This window comes from Python bivittatus, unplaced genomic scaffold (genome assembly GCF_059951505.1).
Source record: "Python bivittatus isolate LINGU-HERP-01145 unplaced genomic scaffold, Pbiv_v1 ctg000610_np1212, whole genome shotgun sequence".
NCBI lineage: Eukaryota > Metazoa > Chordata > Lepidosauria > Squamata > Pythonidae > Python > Python bivittatus.
The window spans coordinates 25,302,041-25,327,236 of NW_028277088.1; the positions used below are offsets into that span (position 1 = coordinate 25,302,041).

General features: G+C 44.4%; 1 protein-coding gene across 2 annotated transcripts in view; it reads left to right on the plus strand.

Moving 5' to 3' along the window:
• Nucleotides 1–25,196, plus strand: part of NXPH1 (neurexophilin 1) — a 296,010-nt gene that overhangs the window by 102,003 nt on the left and 168,811 nt on the right. For both annotated transcript variants that reach the window (XM_088150645.1, XM_088150646.1), the window contains exons 4-6: nt 8,321–8,498; nt 9,019–9,612; nt 10,311–10,472. In XM_088150645.1, coding sequence (XP_088006771.1) covers nt 10,419–10,472 — 54 coding nt within the window. In that variant the 5' untranslated portion in view covers nt 8,321–8,498; nt 9,019–9,612; nt 10,311–10,418. The remainder of the gene's footprint in view (nt 1–8,320; nt 8,499–9,018; nt 9,613–10,310; nt 10,473–25,196) is intronic.

Below are 25,196 nucleotides of genomic sequence, written 5' to 3' on the forward strand. Positions count from 1 at the left end.
AAAGGGGGGGGGGAAGTCCCCCTCCTGTAGCTCAGGAATATAAGATGAAGCCACATGCCTAGCTAAATTGTTCAGTCAGCATTTCTTCAAGAAGAGGCCTAGATTACTCAGGGCCAGTTCCTGACATTTTGCAACTTGGAGTAGAAAGAGCAAATGATTTTCCTCTATCCAGGTCAAGATGTGTAGTACCCAAGACTGGCCAAGTTTTGGCACATGAGACAGAAAACCCCACGAGCCTTTTCCTTCCCTGACAGTAAAAATACGGTACTAATTAAAAATAAATGAAAATTTGCTGCCCTTCCATGACATTCTAACTCAGCTGTCTGAGAAGGTTGCTTCAAGTTGTCTAATAATGGGACTGGCTAAAAGAATTCTCTTCTTGATACAATTCATAGTAGTGAAAAAGCCTTGCCGGTTCTAAAGCCTATTAGAATATAGAATTAAAGTTCATGTTGGTCAGACTACAGATTTGAAAGATCAAAGCAAGTTTATAAATTCATAAACAAATAAATACACCATACATACATACATACATACATACATACATACATACATACATTCCTTTTATTTGTGGAATTTCCCTTAACAATATTCTCTGGGTGGTTAAGAATAAAACAATTCAAAATATTTTAAAAAATGAACTATAATGAATGGGGGTGGATGGAAAGAATTATAAGATTAAAATGAGTTCATCCAACAAAAGTAAAACATTAATAGGCTTCAGTAAATCTCAGAAAGCAATTTAATTTCAGCTACCAAGATAATCTGTGTATAATATCCCATTAAAACTGCACTATACTGTAGTTTTCATTCTTTTAAAAAAGCATGTTCACTTTTCCATTTGGTAAGCCTACCTTGACCAACTAGGCGACAGCACCAAGGCAACCTTAGCCAGTCATAGAAAACTAAATCAGGTCAGAAATGGTCAGTACTTGGATGGGAGACGATCAAGAAATGGGTCAAAAGAGTCAAGACGGTAGCCACAATTGCAAAATTAAAGCCCCACCCCTTTTTAACATGCATTACATGTCTCCCCTTCCTCCCACTGTGAACGCCCCTGATTGTTCACATTTTGGCAGAGGAAAAGGGAGGATCTTTCCATAGCCCTTCTAAGAATGCTAGCTCTTACAATTTGATGTCAAGCTTTATATCCATAAACCCAGAACTAGCAAAGGAATCCATGTCAGCAGTACTATACAACACACCCAACCTAACCAAATACACCAAGATTGAAATACCCAGAATCATGGACCTCATCAACTTCTGCCTCACTACCTATTTTCAGTTTGATGGACAAATATACCAAGAAATCAGAGGCACACCCATGGGATCACCACTCTCAGGACTCATAGCAGAGATTGTAATGCAGCGTCTAGAAACTATAACACTTCCATGCATACAACCAAAAATATGAATCCAGTGTGTAGATGACACCTTTGTCATAATACAAAAGGAACAACTACAGAAGTCACATGAAACTATCAACAACATCTTCAAAGGAATTAAATTCACTGGAGAAGAAGAAAACAACAACACACTACCCTTCCTGGATATCCACATCAGCAGAGGAAATGATGGCAAATAAGAAACACAAGTCTATTGAAAAACAACCCACACTAACCAAGTTCTCCATTACCAAAGTAACAACCCAACCTCCTACAAGAGGAGCTGTGTAAGAACATTATTCAAAAGAGTGTAAATGCACTGCAGCAACCCAGAGCAGCAGAAAAAGGAAACAGACCACCTGTACAACATCTTCCGACAAAATGTATACCCACGCAACTTTATCAAAAAGTGCCTGACCACTCAACCTACTACAGCACAACCAACATAAGCTATGAAAAGGATAACACTGCCATACATTAGAAATGTCTCAGAAACAACCAACAGACTATTACAACTACATGGCATCTCTGTAGCACACAAACCAACTAAAGCCCTCCAAAACATCTTCAGTAAACCAAAAGACCCAGTAGCACAAGAAGAAAAAACAGTGTAAGGACTGTAACAGCCATTACGTAGAACAGACAGGCAGAAGACTAGCAGAGTACATCCATGAACACCAACTAGCAGTCAGAAGACATGATGAAAACTCCTTAATGTCACAACACATGGACAGACTTAACCAAAGCTTCAACTGGGAAACTGTCAGCATCTTAGACCAAGCTAAATCTAAAAATGTGAGAGAATTCTTGGAAGCTTGGTATTCAGACAAGTCAGCCATCATCAGGCACTTAGACATGAACAACATCTACACACTATTCAAAAGAGACAATAAAAAGGAAACAAAAAGACCAGAACACCTCCTCGCCAGCAATCAACACCCAGATAAGCAGAGATTTACACCAGGATTGACACCAGACAAACAATCAAGCAGTAAACAATATCTTAATTAAGGAACTACCAACTCAGACAATCAAGCGGTAAACAACAACCTAATCAAGGAACTACCAAGGAGAAAGCAACTCCCCCACCAACACTGACAGGGCAAGCTACTGCATATAAACAGAGAGCAAACTCCACTCCCTACTAGCACTGAAGATGTTACCTAGCTGGGTAACAAAATGTCTGCAAGAAAACAACCAAGCTCAGAGAACCCCAAGGACTCCACAAATACCGGTTTAGATTGTAATATAGGGAAAACTAACTAGATGCAATTTGGTTTACTTGTGTTTGCTTCATTAAAATCTGTTTCTTCGATAATGCAAACAGCTTTCAAGATGCTTTGCTTTTTTCTCAAGATAGTCTCTCCACCCCGTCCCCCCCAACAGAAAAGAAAAGTTACTCTAGATTTTTCACACAACTTTAACTTCCCAGCTGCTTCATTGTTGCTATTTCCCTCAAAGCCAATGGAGCGAAACTGATTTAAATCTGGTCTGTAGTTCTGAATTATATAGCTCATCCCCTCTTGTTGAGCTCACTTCAGAGACTAATTTGAGTCAGAATGCCTGGAATGATATGGACACACTTCAACAACAAGTCCCATTGAAACCAGCAGAGCTTACTTTCAAGTAAATACTCCCACTTGTTTGCCAGCTCCAAAGATAAAAACAGCACACTCATGCACTGTTGATGCTTTGTGTAGAGTTGCACCAGAAATGCAAATTATAGGCGATCAACTTATTTTTTGCTGGGAAATATCCCCACAACACACACACAGAATAGTGGATGGGTCCAGAACAAAAGCTGAATTTCATTTCATCAAAATTATGCAGTATATAGTTTAACTGAATACTTTTTCATCCAATTCAATTTAAGCCCTTTCCCTTGCTGTAAAATAAAAATTAAATAAAATTAAAATTCGGTAAAAACTTCTGGTCCCATTCCCTGCCTTAGTAAAATGCATGCAAATAAACTGAAGGAAATAACCAAGCTGCAGGGCAAGGATAAAATAGTGGTTCAGTCTCCACTGGATGAGTTTGGATCATGGTTATTCTCGTGAGGAGAAAATGAGGGGACATCTCCCTTTGCTCCTAGAGAAAAGATAGGATAGAGATGTAATTATCATTATAATCATATTTAGAGTGATAGAGCCAGTTTGGTGGAGAGGTTAAGGCACCAGGCTAGAAACTGTGAGACCGTGAGTTTTAGTCCTACCTTAGGTGCAAAGTGGCTGGGTGACCTTGGGCCAGTCACCCTCTCTCAGCCCTAGGAAGGAGGCAATGGCACACCACTTCTGACAACCTCGCCAAAAAAACTGCCCCTATCAACATTGATTCGAAGGTACTATCTATTTATCTAGATTATAACAGAAAGAGACTGAGGTTTGAAGCATTTATTAATAAGTTGCGACAGGTGGCAGTACCTAGCTAACCTTGGCTGTTCTTGAAATAACTCAGGCATGTAGGACCTGGTTAGTCTTTGAATGGGATGCCATCAGGAAGTCCCAAACTATAGGCTAGACTGGGAAGTCAAAAATACATTCCAGAAGAAGGCAGTGATAAAACCTTTCAAAGCCCCATAGCCATCATGTCTTTATAATCACCAGCAATGAGCTCAAATTGAAGATTACACCTTTTAAAGTGTGATAATGGAATCTTCTTGCTAACCACATTAACTCAGTGCCTAGTTTCTAGTATGATGGGTCGGTGAAACAAAGAACAGGAAGCAATGTACAGGAGTTGGTCCTAACACATTTTTCTCAAGCAGTGCACCATCTCAAGACATGCCTCTCCTAGCACAGTTCTGTTCAGGTTCCCATCTAAGTATGTTGCTTGTAGGTTTAGGCTATCATTTAGGTGAAAAGCACCTGGGGGTGGGAAGAAACTTCATATTAAATAATGTATTAATATTATATTTTAATAAAGGCAACCAGTTTTATAAAAGAAACCTAGAACATACATACATACATACATACATACATACATTTATTTATTTATTTATTTATTTATTTATTTATTTATTTATTTATTTATTTATTTAGCAAATTTATATAGCCACCCATCTCACCAAGAGTAACTCTGGGCAGCATACCTCAATCAAAAATATGGCTTCTTATGCATAAAAATGGTTTAAAAGTTGATTTTTTATGGAAAGGAAGGAAGGAAGGAAGGAAGGAAGGAAGGAAGGAAGGAAGGAAGGAAGGAAGGAAGGAAGACAAATTGCATGTCCTGACTTATATGGGCCCAGCTAGATAGCAGCATCTGATCAACCTTGGCTGATCTTGAAAAAGCCAAGCTGGACTGGTCAGATGAGCAACCATCTTGGAAGAAAGCCTTGACAAACCATTTCTGTAGTGTTGCCAAGGAAACCACATGGATGTCTCCAAGAAGTTACCAGCTTGGCCTGAAGGAAGCTTTACTTTAGCTTATATAGTTAGTACACATTTGGAAATTGTTACTGTAATTTAAATAAAGAAACACTACATCTCACCTGTGTGCCAGGTTTGGTGAATAGCCAATTTAAGCTTACCCCTCTGACTTTTAAGGTTCCTATCTTTAACATAATTTCAACTATCATTTATGAATCTATGAGAAAGCCACTGTACCTAAAAACGGTCCTTCAAATAACTCTGCTCCAAATATCTTGGACTTCCAAATGTTGGGAGAAAAAAGTGAAGAAATGATCCTAATATATGAGCCTTCTTCGAACAAAACCAGCATGGTGTAGTGGTTGATGTGCTGGGCTAGGAATGGGAAGACCCAAGTTCCAGTCCTTCCTTAGGCATGGAAGCTAGCTGGGTGACCTTGGACCTCTCAACAAAAATCAGTGTAAAGCTCTGTGACAAGCCAAAAGAAAACCAGCCCCCTTGTTGCATTATACATTGACATGTTTTATGGTATGAACTAGATGAATGTAGTACAAACCAAGTGGACCCAACAAATAAATGGAGCAAAAGCTGGCACCCCCAGAATTCTCAGACAGTTTTGCCAGCTCTCAAAGCAAGAGAGTTAAATTTGGGTATGGGAAACTGGACTGAGGTCTTATTTTACTATCCATTCATCATATGGCCTTGTAGGACACTCTCTTGGCCACAATGTTTCACATATAAATGGGGGTAATACATAGGTTTTATAGATTAAGGAATATTGAGGTCATGGAATAAGCAGTTAACACAAAACCAGCCACAGCAAATGAATACACTCTTCATGATATTTAGAAGCCACACCTTTGTGTCAGCTCCTCATGAAGCAGCATCCCCCAAACAACTCTCCTTCTCCTTCTCCTTCTCCTTCTCCTTCTCCTTCTCCTTCTCCTTCTCCTTCTCCTTCTCCTCCCTACTTCTTCTCCTCCAGTGTTCTGAAACATACAGCCATCAGTTTTGTTCAAGATAGGCAGTAAGCTGCATTGAACTGGTTAAGCATATATCAAATAAGACTTCTCTAGTTTGGGGGTGGGGTGTCACCACTAGGAAAGCTCTGTTTCTTGTGCTATCAATCCAATAATTTTTACTTGTAGATAAATTAGTATACAAGCAATTTGATAAGAGACTGTTATTTACTGAAAATGAAAAACCCTGGCTGATTTACTGCAAATCACCTAGAGATCTATCAGTAGATCCTTATATAACTTCTGCCCAATTCCTTTTTGGTGGCTGCTATGATTTAAATGATAAGTTAGTACAGCTTTATTAGCCTGATTTGCTTTCATTATCGAGTGGCACCTATCCTTTGCTAAGGAGACCAAGGATCAATATGTTTAAGAATGACAAACCAGGGCATTTATTTAGAACATGAAAGAAGCAAGACTGGGAACTGGAATTCCAGAATCTCTTTTAAGTAATTTCATGGTGACACCAGAAGCTTGGCTTTCTTTTACTTTTTTGTAGAAATACACTCCAAGCTTAAAGAAATATTCATTGTGGTTTCCATCATGGTCACATCCAGACCCCAATGCAGTTTATCTAAAGGCATTTAATCACCAATCAGCTTTTTATTACAATGTTCTAAAGTGAAGCCTCTGAGTTGAAACAATATTTTAGAGATTAGTATCAAAATGTCAGGCAGCAATATTAATCATTCAGATATGTTCCAAGAGAGCAGGTACTTGGCAGGACAAATGAAATCCTTTTCTTTTCTGCTAGACTAGAGCATTCATAGGGTGACTGTCTCTCTGTTTCCTCCTTTGGAAGATGATAAATCACAGGCTTTGTCCACGAGTCATGAGAGGGGCTGCGGAGTCCTCTTCATTAGAATCTGCTCAGGCAGGTATCAGGGTCCCATGGATTGGAGGTTAGAGCTCCAGAGGTTCTTTTGGGAGGGAGGGTTAAAAAATTCTGAAGGGCTCCATTTTTTCACCTCCTCCATATTCTAAAGTAGTTTGCTATGAATTCACAGAAACAAAAACTTGAGAGAGAAAAATGAAACCACGGGCAGTTCAGTTTGGAACATTTTACATGTGTGCATCCTAGCAGAGGGGGTCAGTAATTTTTTTCAGGCCTGTGCAGATACCTGGGACACTGAGAGTTTTGTGAATATTCTCCCCAAGTCATGGGGAGAATATTCACCCATGATGGGTGCCAGCAGTCACAAATGCTGTTCGCCTTCTAGCTGAATCACTCCTTTCTATAATCTCTGCTCCCTTTTTCTCGAGAAGCTGGCACATTTCCAAAACAGTCACTAGACTGTGACCACTCACAATTTCCATTTTCTAAGAATGTCTGTGGAGCCTAAAGGTAATGCTGGAGGTTATATTTGCATCTTCACTCCTCCATGCACTGATGATGTTACCTAGGTAGGTAATAAAACATCTTCAAGAAGAAGAGCAAGCTCAGAGAACACCAAGAACCCAGTAAGAAAATGTGTTAAACAGTTAAGGGGGGTGGTGAATTGGCATAAGGGGCCTGAAGGCACCCTGGTCTCTATGAGCACCACAGAGACTAAGATGATCTAAAAGTAAACAGCCCTCAAATGATCTTGAGAATGATCTCAACTTTGAGAGCATTTACCTTGTTTTCAACTGAGACACCTTAGGATTTAAGCTAGGATTTATTTGTTTAAGTATGTGCTGGATCACTGTTATTCCAGGACACTCCCAAGGTGCAAAGGGCTCAATTTATAGTGACTCTGTCTGTGGATTGATGTGGATGAACACAAATTCATGTCTTCATCTCTTGCAAATTCACTTCTTCGTCTCTAGCAAATGCACTCTAAATTAGGATTGCTTTTAAAACACTAGAAAACTGTGTTCTGATAGCTGAAATGAAAGCTGTCTGAAAACACTCTAAAAATTAGGTATCTTACAAGCTTGGTGTAGTAGCCTTCTTTTGGAATAGCATCTGCAAGATGTGTTCAGTATTATTAACTGCTCAGTTAATGTTCTATATGCAGCCTGTCCTAGCACATTTGCATTGCAATGTCTGCCCAGAAATAAACCTCATTGAATTCAATGGTGTGCAATTCTAGATAAGTCTGTAAAGGATTGCAGCCTAAATCTGGTTTTTGCTATGATAAACCAGGACAGCCAAAAGAAAAATTACCCTTTCAGAATGGATCTGTGAAATTCTTAGTCAAGATTATTTACAACAGATTAATGACCCTTTACCCAGTTTCCTCTTCCTCTCTTATATAACTATAAGCTACTATTACTTCAGGTTAACTAGCCTTAGATGCTCAAATTCCCAGTTCACAGTTGCACATTTTTCAGTGTTGCACACTCTAGGATAGCAGAAGTGTGCGCGTGTACAATTGCTCTTAAGCCAATACTGCATTGGGAACTATGGTGAACGGGTGTTAACAGGCAGCTGACCTATATGAATCCCCCTCAAACAACTTTTTTTCACTGGCAGATGGAGAACGGGAGACCCACGTGCTGAGGGCCCAGCATAGGGCGGCTGATGTTCATTCCGTTATGTAATGCCTATGTTCATGTCCCACACCAGGTGGCCCAAGGCGATGACTCCGAAGCATTATTCCAAAGTGGCTGTTCCAACAGGAGTGGAGAAACGGCCCAGGTTGTCGACCTCCGGCTTCACCCCGCCCCGGAAAGGAGGAGGAGGGCAGGCTTTGCATCCGAGGCGGCTCTCGCCACGCCGCGCCTTCCAACTTTTCTTATCTCGGGTACCAGACTTCACGGCTCATTGGACTAGCCATCTCCTAGACCCCTGCAGTCAACTCCGGGGAACTTGAAGCTTCCCTTTCCAAATGCTTTATTATTTGTTCGGGAGCCAAGGGCGACATCATTATTCATATTCATAGGATATTAATTGCTACTGAGAAAGAAGAGGGAGCCGGGAAAGCAGCAAGGCGGGCGGGGCGGGGCGAGAGAGAGAGAAAGAGAGAGAGAACCGAGGCGAAGCCAATCTTCCCCCTGTCTCCCGGCGCAAAGGGCGCGTTAACGCTTGGCTGGGGCATCCCTTTTCCACGCCCCGTTGTTCACGGCGAGGCGACCACCGGGAGCGCGGGCGGGCGTCCACGCGTGCGAGAAAGCGGGAGACAGCGCGCGAAAGGGGGCCCCCTGGCGGCAGGGCACCGCACTGCAGAGCGCCTCGGGAGGGCTCTGATTCGCCGCCAGTTTCAGGCTAGAGAGGCTGGGACGCCGCTCAAGTCTCATAGCTTCTCCCCTTCCTTCTCCTTCCAGCTGAAATGATTCGGACAGCGCTCTGGGGCTCTGCCACCCAGCCGCTTGCATTGCATCGCTTGGCTTCCCCCCCCTTCCCCTTCCACTCCTCCTCCCCCTTTCTTCCTTTTCTCTCCCTTCCCCCTAAAGAGATGATCGGCCAAGGTCTTTGCAGATAGATTTTATCGAAACTTAAAGAGCAGCCATCGCCGGGCACTCGCCAGCCAATAAGTCATTTTTAATAGAGACAAATCGCTCGGAACGCCCGGGCGGCGGCGGCGGCGGCGGCGGCAGCAGCGGCTACTGCTGGTGCCGCTGGCTGCTGCAAAGAGACGCGGGCAGGCGAGCGAGCGAGCGGGCGGGCGGTCCGGACAGCCTCAGATCTCCTTCCTCTTGCAAGTTTCCTGCCATCGTGACCGTCCCCCGGGCGCCTCCCTTCCGCAAGCTGGCGGCACCTGTTTCCGCGGGACCCCTCTGTCCAGATCATGGAGCAGCCGCGCCGAGGGGAGCCATCCCGAGCCCCCGAGCCCGCGTAGCTGGCTTTGATTGCTGTGCTGCTTTGCCTCCTATGGACTACTGCCGGAGACCGACGCCTGCTTTCGGACCCCACATGCAGTAGGTGGACGCTCTTCTTTTTTCCCGCGAGCCTTCGGGGGGGGGGGGGGACGGACGACTAGAACGGCGGGGAGGTTGGCCATCGCCAATGAGGCAAGAGGGTCAGGGCGAGCCGGAGCCGGGAGCGCAGCTTCGGAGCGCCGAAGGGGGGATGGATCGGTGGGAGGAAGCGAGGTGTGTACGCGCACGCACGAGGTTCTTTGGGCGCCTCTCAGGTGCAAGCCGCTGTCTCGAAACCTTTGCCTGGAGCTTGAGCTTGGTCTCGGCCATGATCTGGGAGCCCAGGTTAATCGATTGGCTCCTCTCAGCCTCCCCCGCCGCTCTCCTCCTCCTCCTCCCCCACTTGCCGCGCCTGCCTGGCCGAGCGCGTAGCTTTTCGCCTGCCCTACGCGCAGAGTCGGGGTGGCGGCGAAAGATCTGATGGATGCCCTCCGTTCCCAGCAGTAGCGCTGGACATTAAAAAATTCCTATTAAGCCCCTCGCTCGGGAGTCAGCCCGCAACTAGTTAATTTGGCCCGAGGAAAAGCTCTTCTTCTCCCGGCGCTCTCGCTAGATGGACTAATCCTCTTGGAGGCATCCCCTTCTTCCCCCTCGTCGGCCGGGTGTCTCTTCTCCCCTCCCCCCCCCCCCCCCCCGCCTCAGCTCGACAGCTAACCTTGTCTCGTGGTCATGGAGTTTATCCTTTCATTTTTGCCTAGGCTGGAGCGAGCTGTCCTGGCTCTCTAAAGTAGATGCCGGGTGGATCTATGGTTCTGGCGGAACAGAGAGGGAGCCCCAGCAGCGCGGAGGAAGTTTGAGCCGCGAGGATGCAGCCGACATACTGGTACGCCGTGCTTCTGCTGCAGCCTGCGCTGTACCTGGTAAGTTTCCGCGCCTCTCGTCCCCCTCCTCCCCCCCTCTCGCAGCTGGGGTTGCTGGCGGGATAGCAGCAGAGGAGGCCTCGATCCTTAAGCTCCAGACCAACTTCTAGAGTTCTGGGGTGTCTCGTTCCTCACGGACGTGCCTCGAGGCAGGGAGGAGAGTTCGGCTCCGGCAACTTCAAAAGACTAAGCTCCAGCTTGGGGTGTGTGTGTGTGTGTGTGTGTATTGAGAAGCTTTCGCTTGGGGCGGGGGTCGCACAGCGGATCCTGGGCAGGGATATTGCAATCTTATTGATCAGGGTTTGTTTTTGTGCGGGAGATTCAGAGTGGGAAGGAAGGAGCCCACTGCAGCGTCCCTTGGAAAGATTCTGCCGGTGTGTGGTGGTGTTTCGGACGCATGTTCTGTAAAACTTTTTCCTGCCCACGTTGGGCGTGGAAGGTTCTGTTCGTTCACACATGGGAGGGGGGCCAAAACCACAGGACGGCTGAGGCGACACACGGAATTGAGTCCCAAGGCCGCTCTGACGACTCCGCTGTCACCCTGATTCCCCGACCCCTCCCTCCAGCGCCCAGTCGGAAACTCTCTTCCCGATCCTGTGCCTTCCAAAAGGGCTGGAGTGTAACTTCCATCGCTCTCAAACCAATGGCCATTCGCCTCATTAGCTGAGAATGATGGGAGCGGTAGGTTTGCCATCCAAGCTGAGGATGATGGGAGCTGTGGTTTGGCAATTCTGGGCGGACGTGTTGGGAATTAGAATCCAGTACACGTGCCAGGAGCTAGGCATGAGAAGCTGGTATCTGGGAGAAGGCATCTCCGTGTGGTCATTGGAAGTCAGCTTCTTTGTCTCCCTGCCCCACCCCTCGGGGTCTTTAATGGTCCTCCGGACCGAGGGGAAGGTCTTTGTTGTTGCTCCAAGAAGTCCTGCCAATCGTTCTCCAGTAGCCGGAATCATGGTCGTGGGAAAATAAAACCCCGTTGGTTATCCTTCCCCCGCCCACCACAGAATAAGTTCTACTAATATAAACCATTCCGCTGTAAGCCCACCGAGCATCCCCCATCAGCCTACTCTGAAAGTGCTCGGGAATAACTCCCCTTGGAGAGTACCAGGGGCAGCGAGGCTACGGCATCCGTACGCTTCCCTTTCCCGCGGATCGAAGGATCAGGCTGCGTCACCAGAGCCCCGCCGTTCGGTTTCTTTCGGAAGCCCTCGGTTTCCAGATCGGATGAACGACAGTATGAGGATTAGGCCGGACGGAAAAAAAACAGAGCAACAAGAGCCGAAAGGACTTGAGCGGAATTTCAGCCCAACGGGCAGAAACCTAACGAACCTCTTTCTAGGGTAAGCCTTTCTTCTGAAGCTTCCCCCCCCCCCCGCCGCTGCCTGTAATTGCAAGCCTTGGACGCTTGAGGGCGCTGTGCGCCAGTTTCAGCCCGGCTCGGGACATCTCGGGGGTAAACAGGTGAACACAGGGGCAACACCTCCCAATGGAAATCATCGCTCTTGGATGCTATCCACCTGCTCGTGCAAGCTCCCCCTCCCCCTCCCCCTAAAGGAGGACCGTGTGCCACAGGTTAGAAGTCAAAAAGTCTTGGAAAATGTTTTTTCTTTCCTTTTAATGAAAGACCAACACGTGTGCATTCTGACTATCCCTTCTCTACACGGCGGTCAGTTGTGGAACCAGCTGGAAGGGGACAACTGACCGGAGATGGAACGTTCCTCCAAAACTCGCAAAGTGGCGAGACTCACGCTAGTGACGTCACTTGGGGCAATGACTCTGGAAGGCTTGATTGACTACAGACTCCTGAAAGGGTCATTTCCCCTTTGCACTTTTTTTCTTTTATTGTTTTTTGGGGGGAGGAGGGATTTTGTAGAGCCATCGCTCTTCTTTGTGATTGTTGTAAACAGTGGCGAGCAAAACTGCTGAACGTGCAACCAGGCTCAAGATTCCTAAACTGCGTGAATCTTCTCCCTTTCGCCGCCCTGTTGTTTGCTGGAACTTAAAAGAAGTCCTTATTGCAACATCAAGGGCGCAGGATTTATTCTAAATGTGCGGCTGGCTGAAAGCAAGCGCATCAATTCTCTTTTAATTGTAAACTGGGAGCATTTGAAAAGCATTCCGTGCGCAAATTATGCTGATTCAATTACCGTTTAGTTACCGACTTCATTACCTGAATGCTTTCACCCCCCTCTCCCAAGCGGTGGAAAGCGGAGGGGTGAAAAAAAGAAGAAGAGAAATTCTTGAAAACAATGCAAAATTTAACTGTTTGAATTTGAAAATAAGCCAGCACTTAAGCACTTTCTCGGCTCAGTCAGGGCTTCTACCTCAGCCCAACTTTATGGTTCGCGTCCAAGTCGTCCGCTTTTCTAATCGCGCTCGAGTTCCTGGCCGGGTTTCCGGGGGCCCCTCCTGTAATCAGGTCGCCTGACAGCGCTGAGCCACGAAGCTTTAATTAAACTCAGCGATTAAAGCATTAACGCAATGACATGAACCAGCAAGGGGTAACGTTTTGTTGCCTGCCGCCTCTTCCTCCATGGAGGCCGAAGGGGACAGAATGGACCGGGGCGAAGCAAAGGGGAGGGCTGGGGAAAAAACATCCGTTTTCGCTCTGAGTTCCGCTGGCAGCGAAAGCCGTTTGAGACCTGTGAACGAGAGGAAAGACGGATCCCGGTTCCGAGGGCGACTGCCGCCGGCCCGCAGCAGGGAAAAGCAGGCTTGTGCTCGGCTGCTCAGGCGCAGAACTCTGTTGGAAGCCCGGCTGGGCCGAACCCTCTTCTTTCTCGCGTCTGTCGGGCTCCCTGGCCCACCTCGCTCCGTCTCCGCCCGCGGCTGTTGAAGTCCAAAAGGGGCTGTATTCGCCCGTCCAGTCTAACCACTCCGCTGCCTTAACTAGAAACCGACTGAGCTCCTGGCTGAAGTTACTGCGGCTCCCAAGGCCAGGGGCGGTTAGGACGGCGGGCACCTTTCTGGCCGAGCTATGGCTCAAAGCCAGGGACGGCTTCCGTGTGTCTGGCTTTCGAAGGGAATTCGGAATCGACCTTACAGGTTTTCTCTGCTTCCCCCGCCCCGCTCCTTTTGGCCTAGTCCTTGGGAGTCTCTCAGCGTTGGTTTCTTCCGGAAGATATCCAGAGACCCCAGCATCCCTCCTTTCTTTACACCAGGGAGCGATACATTAGGAGAACCCCTGGAGGGTTCAGAATAACTATTTCAGCGGGAAGCTTTCGTTAAAGCAAGAACAAAATTCTTCCTTTTGCGGGCAAATTGCCACCTCTTATTTAAAATGTGGCGAAGAAAATAATACAGACAATTGCCGAGGCTCACTGTAGATGAGCCGGTACACACCGTTTCCCTTAACATTTCCCGTGGGGAAAGACATGAATTATTAGAGGACTTGGAATCATTCCTAACATGAAACTTGAATCTGATGTCATTTTTGGAGCTTTTCCAGCAGGCTTCCAAGAATGTAGATTACACATGTGGGTTATATATAACATTGGGACAAATATATACAGGACACTGTGAACTAAGACAAAATAAAGTTCTGATAGGCAAAGAGTTTAATATATAAAATCATACATTACTTTTATGGACAGGTGTACAGTACAGACTCTAAGTTATATATACATTCACCCATTTATACATGTAAAGTCAAGAATAGGTAGGTAAATATGTGCACACACACATGAATACATGTTATTAAACGCACACCATACATACATACATACATACATAATGCTTCCCTCCCCACATATATATTACTTAAAACTTAGTAAGGAAAGGTTTTTTAGGGTTGGAATGTGTGGCAACCAGTTACAATCCACTGGAAAACTGGATCTGACGCATCTCGGAGACGAATCTCATTGATTTCAATAGGATTCATTGCGTTCAAATGCAGGACTTTGTGCCTCCGAAGGAGTCAGGGAAGAGTTAAGGCAGAAGTAGAAATTGTAACTTGCAAAGGGGTCTCTCCCCTCCAACACCGGTTTAAAGTTTTTTTTTCTGAAGTCATGGGGTACCTTCCACTTCCGCGCTGATCGCAGTCAAAACCTCTGCTTTTAAGCGTAGATTACGCCCGTGCGGGGAGTCTGCAGCTTCCAGCCTCGCTAGAGACTCCTTATGCCCTGCTTCCTCGCAAAGCGGGACGCGCGATTGAGACGGGTCCTCCAAGACGCTAAAGCCGCTCAGCCTTTTCCAACTTGGTGCCTGCCATATAGGTGGGACCACACACCCCCATCACCCAAGTGAGATAGTGATGGAAACTGTCGTCCAGCCAGGCTGTAGGGTGCCAGATTGGAAAAACCTGGTCCATATTTTTGCAAGGCTAGGTCAAAATATTTTCCCTGGTGGTTGTGGCGATGTGTATTCCCCTGAAGACGCTGAAAGTGTGAAGGCATTGGGGAGTAGGTTATATATTTGTTTCGACCCGTGTGTCCTGTTTGATAGTGTGAGGCACCGAATCAGAAATTTTACTCTGATGATGTTAAGTCGTCACAACTGTAGAGTTTGCTCACAGGAATTGAAGAAGGTGAGACTTGTCCTTCCTTTCCTCCCTATATTTATTTTGGGCACTTTTTCTGAACTCTGGATTTGAAACAAATTGCTCTATAGCAGTATGCGGAGCTGGTGTGAGTGTGTATGGTCTTGTGTGTTTAGTAATAGCATTGCCCCCTGGACAATGTTCTGGGCTGAATTGCTTCACAGCTCAGTCCCCAGCGCAATGAAGCAGATATTGACTTCGATGTTTAAATCCTAAACTTTCACCCCTAACTTAATTATTCAGTAGCGAGCTTCACTGTTCTCAATGGGACTAGCATTCTGAGATTAAGTCCCACGTTTACTTGGCAGCCAACTTCATGGTCTTCAGTAGAACCTGTGTAAAGGCATTGAGGATTGAAGCTGTAATGTTAGAATGACTAATAATACCATTTGGCCTTCTTGAGTGGTTAACTTGGACAACTTTGGTACAAGCCAGTTGGCCTTATGAAGCTGGCGGCTGGTAATTTTGACATGCGTTAAAAAAAACTTCAGAGCAGCAACCAGGAACGGATGCAAAACCCTGACTGAAACCCAATCAGTTTTCCTGAAAAAGCTCAGCTAGGTTAGGGGAGGTTGCATATTCCTTATTTCAAGGGTGAGAGTGTTTTTCTACTTATAATAGTGTTATGAAAGTGTTCCACTGACTCTGTGTTACACAGAAATAGGTAGAGGATAACCTGGCTTGCTCGCTGGGTTCTATTGCTCCTGTGGTCCTCTACTAGCGGTCGAAAACCCCACCAGCTCTTGCTATGTAGGTAAAATAGAATGGGCCCATAAATAGGGTTCTGGCCTCCATCCTGTGTTCATAACACCTCGTTGGCGTCATCGGAGGGGTGCCGGTTTTTCAAACTAAGGATCCAGCATATCTTGGGTAATGACAGGGCTGATATATCCCAAGGCCAGTTAAGGGAGGGGGTGTGACCACACCTTCCTACCTGCCCTCCTCAGATCACACTGCCCAAGAAGTCACCTGACCTGGCACCCTTCGAAAGGGTCAGCGAGGTGTTCCGCACACCTTGAGGGCTATCCACACTAGCGATTTCTAGCATCCTCCCACATCTGTAGAGCGGCATATTGCTAATGCGGATAAGTGATGACAGGACTTTGCTAGAAATCGCTAGTGTGGATAGCCTGCTAGTGTAACCAAAGAAGGCCGATGGGACTTGGATGTCATTGCTCCCAGACCGGCGCCTGTTGCTTAAGCCAAGGATGAGCTGTAGGGTAAAAGGTGTGACTCACGGCTTCAGCTCCCTTTGGGAGATGGGGGAGGTGTGTGTGGCGGCGGCAATTCACTTTATTTTTTGTTGCGCAGCTGCAGATTCTAAGTTAGAGTAGCTTTATATTTTTTCAGTCAGTCCTTCCCCTCTCCCCCACTATGATTTCGGTGTCGTTGTTTTCTTCTTCCCAGGTAAAGGGCAGAATTAGAACCTCTCTTTTCTTCCAAGCAAGCTAAGCATTTTCCACAGGCTGCAGGAAAATTATTACCAGCCGGGCCCTATTGTCCTCCACTAACCATTCCTTACAAGGCTTTTTCAAAGATTGCATGTGGGTGGGCGTGGGGGTAGGGGGTGGTGCGGGTGGGAGTGCTGAAAGCATTTGGCTATTATTTTACTGCCTTTTTCTTGTCCTCCTTTCTTTGAAGCGATTTGCTGCACTTTTGTAGATAGCCAGGGAAAGAACAAAACAGCTGGCTGCACACCCGCAGTCATCACAATTGATTTTGTTTGTTTGTTTGTTTGGAAGGATAAATAAACAAAGGAACCCCCTAGCTGAAATTTTCTGCCTATAGAAAAACGGTTGCCCACGGAAAGGCTGCGTAGGATTTGAAGGATGTTGTGACAAGCGACCTATGGAAATAAATAACAGTAAGTGTCTGCTGCTGGCTGTGTCCTGGGTGGACGTATTGGGTACAGTCACACACATCCACACACATAAAGTGATTATTTCTAACACAGCAATGATTGAGAGGAAAACGGCATGCGTTATACAGTGCGCTTTGCGTTTCTGTGCAATCAATCCACTTAGTGTAGGCTCCGCGTGTTCTCAATATCGTGTTTTTTACCTCAAATAACACAGGTAGATTATTATGGCATATCTGGAGACCTCGCTGACACTCCAGACACAGCTGTGGATTAAAGACTGCCGCTCATTCCCCTGGTGAGTCCAGTCAGCTAATGAATCGTTTCCGATCATTCCATTGCTTTTATCATTCTTCTAATCCCGTAGACATTTTCCTTGGAGCAAGCCCCTTTGAATACAGTGCGGCTTCCTTTGGAGGAGATATGAATAAGATGACCCGGTTAGCCTAGCCCGGATCTTCCCGTTCAACTAATTAGCACCTTGTTTCTTAGCTTGCTAATGCCGTTTTGTAGCATCCAGGGAGGTGGAAGGGGAAGTTCACGGGGAAGTTCACGTGTATTAGCAACTTTCCTGTGGTGTAGTTCTGCAAGCATTGGAGTTCAAGGAACTGCACTGATCCCATCAAGGACCCAGGGATTCAAGGAAACGTTTGCCCTAAGGGAAAGCTCCTTAGGGACAGAACTCAAACTTAAGATAGGTCTACGTCAAAAGACAACTTGCTGTCTCCAGGTCAGTTCAAACGGGATATATTGCAAATTCTGCTCCTCTGCTCGCTCGCTTATACTTCTCTATTTTTAAAATGAAGGGTTTTTTTTTTTTGCACTGTTGTTGGTGCTCCCCCTCTTTCCCTTTCAAATCAGAAGAGACCCAGCTATGTGTAAAGGGATTTAAGTGAAAAGGGAGTAGGCATTTCTTTTTTCTTGCTGTGTCTAGCTTGCTAGTTGAACTCCTGCTCCCTTCGGCCTCAATAGCTTGTTTTGAATTTTGGAGGCACGAGTGGAGTGGAGTGGGGGGTGTCTCTCCATCCACACAGAGGCGATATTTCCATCTGACGATTCTGGCAAATATTGTGGATCATCTTCATATTATTATAATACGGATTTTATTAGTATAAAATCGCCATTAGACCAGCGATGGCAAAGCAGGCTATTGTCCCCCCCCCCCCCGACCCTTACCCCTCACTCCCTTGCTAGGAAGAGCCTGTTTCTCGAGGAAACCAAGCCCTGCTCGCTCCCGTTCCCTTCCCAGAATCGCTATTCCTGTCTTCCTCTCTGTGGTGCGACTGGGGCGAATGGTGCCCGTTGATTTCCCTTCTAGTTTAACTCAGCCCGGCTTCGCATAACTCAGCATTTAAAGCACCCCCCTCGGGTGCTTGGTAAATAGGAGCTTTTAGCTATATTTTATGCTGTAGACTGACATGTTGACGACTCTGCTAGACGGGTTTCTACTTCTCTCCCCCCTCCCCCGTCTTCCCTCCCCTCCACCCTTTTTGCTAAATCTTGGCAAGCACTTTATCAAGGATAAAAAGGTTCTGCCGTAAGGATGTCACTCAATTTATTGTGAAAGTCGAATGAGTTACTTTTAATGAAAGTGCTCCCACGATGAATATTGCCAGCCATTTCCTGAGCAGGCTCTGTCAGATGGAAGGGAAGGAAGAAATGCTAGTCCTTCTCCCCTGAAAGATATCCCCAAACTCATTTACCAGCGGAACCGACCCTGACCTTTCCAAGAACTGTTGGTGGGACGTGTAGGGCAGATTGGTGCAGGAGGATGCCTTATTACATGCAAGTAGCTCAGTGGAGTGATTTCTGTTGGAGGTGCAGATGAGGCTAAACCACAATGTAGCTATTTGGTGTATGGCTGAGTGAACCCAGCCAACAGTGTCCCATTCAGCTGTGATGAACCAAACCATGGCTTGGTACGATATGTAATTCCTGTTTTTGCCTTTTTATGCTCTAATCCTGTCTGTCCATCTCAGGTGGACATTGCAACTCCTTTATGATCACTGCTGGTAGCAGGACTCCAAAATTTATGGAAATGAGAGACACTCACAGCAGAAGGTGATGTTTCCAGACATAGAATTGTGCTGACCTCCAAGCACAGCAAAGCTTACCAGGGGCTGGTGTATGGGATAGCTGATCTTTATGTACAGACACACACACACACACACACACACACACACACACATTCCTTCTCTCAGGCTTATTTCTAAGTAAGGGTGATGGGAATGCCTCTACTGGATAAATAATCATGTATTTTAAGTAAATGTAAAGATCCGCTTGTTGCAATTGCCCCCTTGCTTCAAAATGGCCTAGGATCACACTATCCAGTGCGTGCCTGCAGAATCAAATCTTACTGAATTCAGTGGGGTTTATTCCCAGGCAACTGAAATATATTATTGTAGCCTGTAGCATATCTTATTATATGGATCTTGATTGTATCCAGAGCATAAATCTATTTAGGATGGAGATGACCTCTGAAGGTTTGTCAACTTCTCTGGGGCCTGTAATCTTCTTTTCTTACAATAAGTCTTCAGGGTTTTAGAAAACTACTACATGCTTCAGCTTCTCTGAGTTGTGAATTCAACTAAGTAATTACTCCCAGGCAGTCTTCTCCAACATGGGACCCTCCAAATATTGGCTGGGAGATTCATGGGGATTGAGATTCAACACATCAGATTAGGATGTGGTGTAGATTGTAGGCTGGTATTCTGTTGGGTGAAGTAAGCGATAAACTTTAATGCAAGTGTGTTTAAGGTCACATACTCTAATGGCATTAGAACTTCAGTTTCAAATAAAAGTAGCCAGAATTGCTGTTGGAACTTTTCCTGAAATCTATGAAACTTGTTTGCAAATATACTGGATCTGTTTAATGGCTTTACAGTGAGGCACTCTTACTTAGGTGGTTTATGGGTCTAGATGAAGAAGAATCCTATTCAGTATTAAATACCATCCAGCACAACAGTCATGTGGGCAATGATATGACCCAATGATATGATCCAATATAATAGTAATTTTGACTTCTCTTATTTAGAGTTCTGAATGAATTTCAATGGACTGACTTCCAGGAAGTGCCTGAGAAGCCCAATCATAAAGCAGTTTACTTGGAAGCAAGTGAAGAGAAAACAAACAGATTTAGCTGAGTCTATTTCTGATATCCCAAAGCAAGTCCCATTGGCACTCTTTAATTGAAGCTGCAAACAAATATTCACCACACATTTCCCCAACTGAGTATTGTACTGGTCCCCAACACCCATGGGGGGCGGCGGGAGAGAAAGAAAGCATAACAACAATGCAAATGCATTTTAGGTGTATAGTGCTGCCTTTTGTTAGTGCAAACCTTAGTGGAGAATGATAGAATGCCCTTTCTCTGTTCAATTTTCTGGTTGTTTCAAAATCTTCAGTGAGACAGGGATTCTTTCCTCCCTCCAGAATCAAACTTTTGGACTGGTTATACTGAGAGTTGTCAGTAGCTAAGACTGCCTTCTTCTGGTAGTTTCTCTTTTCCAAAGAGGGTTGATCAATCCACTGTCCACTTAAAAGCAGTAAAAATAAGTTCAAATCCAAATCAACTAGTCTGTTGTTAACCACAGGGTAGAGTTTGGAATGTGAGGGAAACCATGGATGTTGTCTAAGCTGGAACCTGGCAGCCAATGAAGTATACTTACACAAAATAGCACATGCGTCACTCTTATTGTTAAGGAGATGACCTGCTGCTTGGTTGGTTTCCTCTGCTCTTCTCTGCCTGTACCCCACATAACTGGAAACGAGGAACAGCCTTTATTGTTTTTTCTATTTATTTTTTCTTTTTTGTTCAGACTGCTGGAGGCCATTGGCTATCATAAAAGTGATTGCTCATGAAGATAAAACAAGACATAAAAAAGAGTGAGGCCTAATCTGATTTTTAAAAAATTTAAAAAACCCAAACATCTAAAGCTGAGCTTGGAGTCCAGGACCAGTACCTCTGCTCCCTTCCCACTGGATTCTAGTTTTAAATAGCATTGAACAACTTTCTGCAGCCTTGAAGCTTCACATTCCTCTGACTATAAACTTTTGGATCCCTAGTTAGAGTGATCCTCAGAGTTATATAGCACCCTTCTCCATTTATTATACTAGTGTCAAGGTTGTGGACACAGATTATGAATTCAACTATAGGCTTATCTTCAGCAATATATCTCTGGAAGACTTTTAAATAAAACTCTGAAGCTATTCTACTTACACAGTGAAACCTATGTATGCACATTCTTGTTTTGCTTTGATGCCATATAGAGTAAATACCTCACCCAGAATGTCTGTCTTCTATGCGTAAACTGGGTGAATAGATTTCCAAGGAAAGGTATTTATTTTACCTGGCACCACTTCAAAGATATACCAAATATCTAATTTATAGGTAGATAAACTTTCATGTTATTCCATTCCAAGGCTTTGTCAGGTCTTATATGCACTTAGAATCATTGGAGAGATTGGCAAGCCTTAAACTAGCACATGCATGCTTGCATGTTTGTTAATCACCAAACAAATCACCTGTTTCAAAGGCCAATTCTTTCCTGTGCATCTATCTAGCCAGTCAGAAATATTTTATCAGTCTGACAAGGTTTCAGAGAGAGATAGAGAACCCTCTTAGCCTTTGGGAAAGGAGGAAGACCCTATATTCTATATCAGATTAATTCCTTTGTTTTTCTCTTTAGGGTTGCTCTAGTGGAATTTTTCCTTTATTCATGCTTCTGTAAAGATAGAGTCTGAAGTAGTTTTTTAAAACACAATCCAGCCTGTTCATAGCTTGCTTTTCTGTCATTCCAGCATAGCTGATCTAGTATACCTCGTATCCCATTTGCTTTTCTAAGGGACTGAGTAAGAATGCCTGTCTAGTGGTTATTTCAGGACCACGGACAGCTACAGGGCTAGTTTTCCTCTGTGAAATTCTGATGCAATAGGAGCAAGGTCCCTCCTCAAGACCACGGACAGCGTTTTACGTACTGCGTTCTTGAAGGATCACAAGCATGTTGCATTCAGCCTCTCTAGCTGTGGTAGTGGCAATTTCTGTAATAAAGCATTCTAGCCCCTTGCACAGAAGGTCAGTTAAAAAGCGGTGCTCCAGCATGCAATCTCTTTCTTTAGAAACAAAGACAGCAAATAATTAAGATTGATGTCTAATTAACGATTGGTGGGATTCTAAGTGAATCAACTGGAATAAAATGTTTCTTTAAGGAAGATTTCTTTCAGACTCCCTCACTCCCCGTCCCCACACTTTCATTTTAACAGAAACACGTTCCTTTAGAACTTGTTTTTAAAGGCATTGGACAGGAGATAAGGGAGTTAGCTAAGACAGACCAAGCTCTTTTAAAAACAGCCTTCACCAAACTTTTCAATGTAAGCCACTTCATTTTTCAGGTGCTCTTCCCCTCCCTCAAAAAAGAAAATAATTGCTGAAATTAAAAAGATCAGCCAGAATCCACTTATTTTCTCCTTCTTTACTTGACTCACCAGCTTGCGTTAAACATGAATAGATGGGAAATTGGATTGATTTGGGATGAAGTGCCCCATTAAAAGGATCAAACATGGGAAGAAAAGCTGTGGGGATGCATAATACTTGGCTTCTTCCTTTCAGTGGATTAAAACAAACAAACAAACAAACAAACAAACAACAAAATTGTAATAGATTGGAAAGATTAACTTGGAAGGTTATTGACAATGAAATAGCCACAGAAGGCTGAAGGCAGAGAACATTCAATGACCTTCACCAAAACGAAGTTAATGAGGGAGCTTTCTACTGAGTCTCTCACTAAATCAGCAACTAATAACAATAATTAATTAATTAACCCTGGCCTTTACATAAATAATGGCAACAAATCTCATTTGTCTCCAAGCCAAACCTCAGGAATTATGCCACAAGGAGGCTGTTATAATCGACCAGCCATAGTGATGAAAATCAACACTACATTTAAGATGAGTGTTTGCCCAATTAACCTAAACATAAATGATGTTTATGGTTTGGGTTGGGGGGAGGTGGCATTCCAAGTAGCATTCCCTTCCCCTGCTAAGTAAAACATAATCATTGACTTTGCCCCTCAATCACATAAATTCCCACTTAATATTGACAGAGCTGTTCCCCAAGGGTTTTGCTCACCAAGAAGTGGTTTATCAATAAAATACAAGAAAGTTGTACACAAGGGGGTGTGTAGCTGGAAAAATGATGGGGACCTGTGCAATAAAGAATGCAGGTGGAAAGACTGTTTTAAATCAGACTCATTCAAACCTCCTTGAGGAATATATATGGGGGTTGGAGGCAGCAAAGAGTAGAAGTTAAACCACTTAGAATGTTGTAGGCTCTTTATTCATTTGACTTAGGGACTGTGAAATAAAGCTCCTTGGGAAAGACAAAATTCAAGGCTTATCTTTGCTGGCCACTCTGTGCATTTTGCCACCTGTGAAATGGGTAGAAGAATGGCCTGCAGAGAAGAGGTGTCTGTTGTGCAGTTCAGCACCTGGAAACTTACCAAACACTTTGAAGATTTAGCAAAATACTTAGTTTTTTTTTTTTTTAAAAGACAATTCCATCTTCCAGAAGAAGCTCAAGGTGGCCTATGTCCTTGCAACAACCCTCAGATATCTAGAATATGATTTGTTCAAGGACACCTAATGAATCCTAGCATCTCCCAAATACAAGGCTATATTTTGTATAGCTAATCTTTCCCAGTGATAAATCCTGTGTAACATTTTAGATATATAATCATTTTTCTGATGATCCCAATTATTCATTTTCATACAGAATGAACCTACAGGTACAGTGAAGCAAGTTGAAGACAGGATTTGACTCTGAGTCTTTCTGCATTCCAGCACTTTGTTCCAAATTTCTCCAATCTAGCATCTTCCACATTTGCTGAACTACTACTGCATCATTTCCCAAACAACGTACCATTCACGCTGCTGGGGGTGATGTGTGGTGTAGTCCAATACATCTGGAAGCACAAGGTTGGAGAAGGTTGTTCTGTTTGATAGATTTTTTTCTTATTTATTTATTTGTTTATATCCTGCCTTCTCTCCAGGGGTCTGTCTTATTTTATCTTCACAAAAATAACCTTGTGGTTGGACTGGAAGAGAATTATTGGCCTGAAGTCAGACCTGTGTGTTTCCACGGTTAAGGGGACAGACTTGAACCTGTGTCTCCCATCACAGTTGCTCTTCAAACTTAGTTCCCTAAGTGGGATAGGGTGGTGACCTTTACATCAGAAGTGAGGCTTCTGTGGCGTTCTAAATGTTGCCAAGCTCTTAACAACCTCAAACAGTTTGGCCAATGGCAAAGGATGCCTGGGGGTGTAGCCCAGCAATATTGGAAAGGCTACAGGTTCTTCACACCTTCTTTAAATGATTCCTATGTCTTTGTTTGGGGTAATCCATCCCGATTTTTGGCTCTTTCTGGATGGCACTTTGCATTGCTTTCTATGGTATCTTGTGTTGGCAGGTTCCTTTTCGCATGTAGATTGTATTTCTCATTGAGCAGGTCTGTCATTTAACAGGGGGAGCCTTTTCAGCCACTCCAGCTCCAGCTAGTTCCCCATTATGCTCCTTATTAGCGGCAGCAGCAACAGTGAAGAATGCAGCGGCTGCATTGCCTTGCTTTGAATCCACTGCTTAAGCTGGCAAATTGGTCTGGCTTCCCCTTTCTAGGCTGAATAAGAGGGAAAGACGATTGAAGAAGAAAAGCTTTGGTGACTTGTCTCCCCTTCTTTTTCCTGCTGAATTTTGAATGTCATTATAATGCCTATTCTGCATTATTCTGAGTGGCTATTTCCTAAAAACTCTCCCCACTAGGGGAGGGAATAGCTTGGACTTTGGGAATCTTTAGCAGCACATCCATTGCGGAAAAAGGATATCCAGGCTACATTGTGAATCACTGATTTCTGAGGGACAGTGGAAATTGTGCAGAGGATCAGTAACTAAGATATGATCTGAAAGGAAGGCTTGTTTGGGGAAAAAACTTCTACAGCTCCATGGTAAGAGAAAATCTTTAGTTACTGCCTTAGTTTACAGAAGTAAAGTGAAACAATTATGGGGGTTTTCAGGATTTAGTTTTGACAATGTGATAACTATATTGTCCTACTTATGAAGTGGTTGCTTTAGGGGTTTGATTTGACATTTTGAGTCATTTTGTATTGATTTGATATTTCTTGCTGTATTGATATTTCATGTAAGGACTTTTGAACACTTGTTTAAAAGATAGCATCAAAGCAATAGCTCTGAAGAAAAGGGAAGGTTCCCTCTCAAGAAAATTGTAGGCCTCTTCTCTACATTTTTTCAACATAGACAAAAGAAGAGAAAAAATAACCCT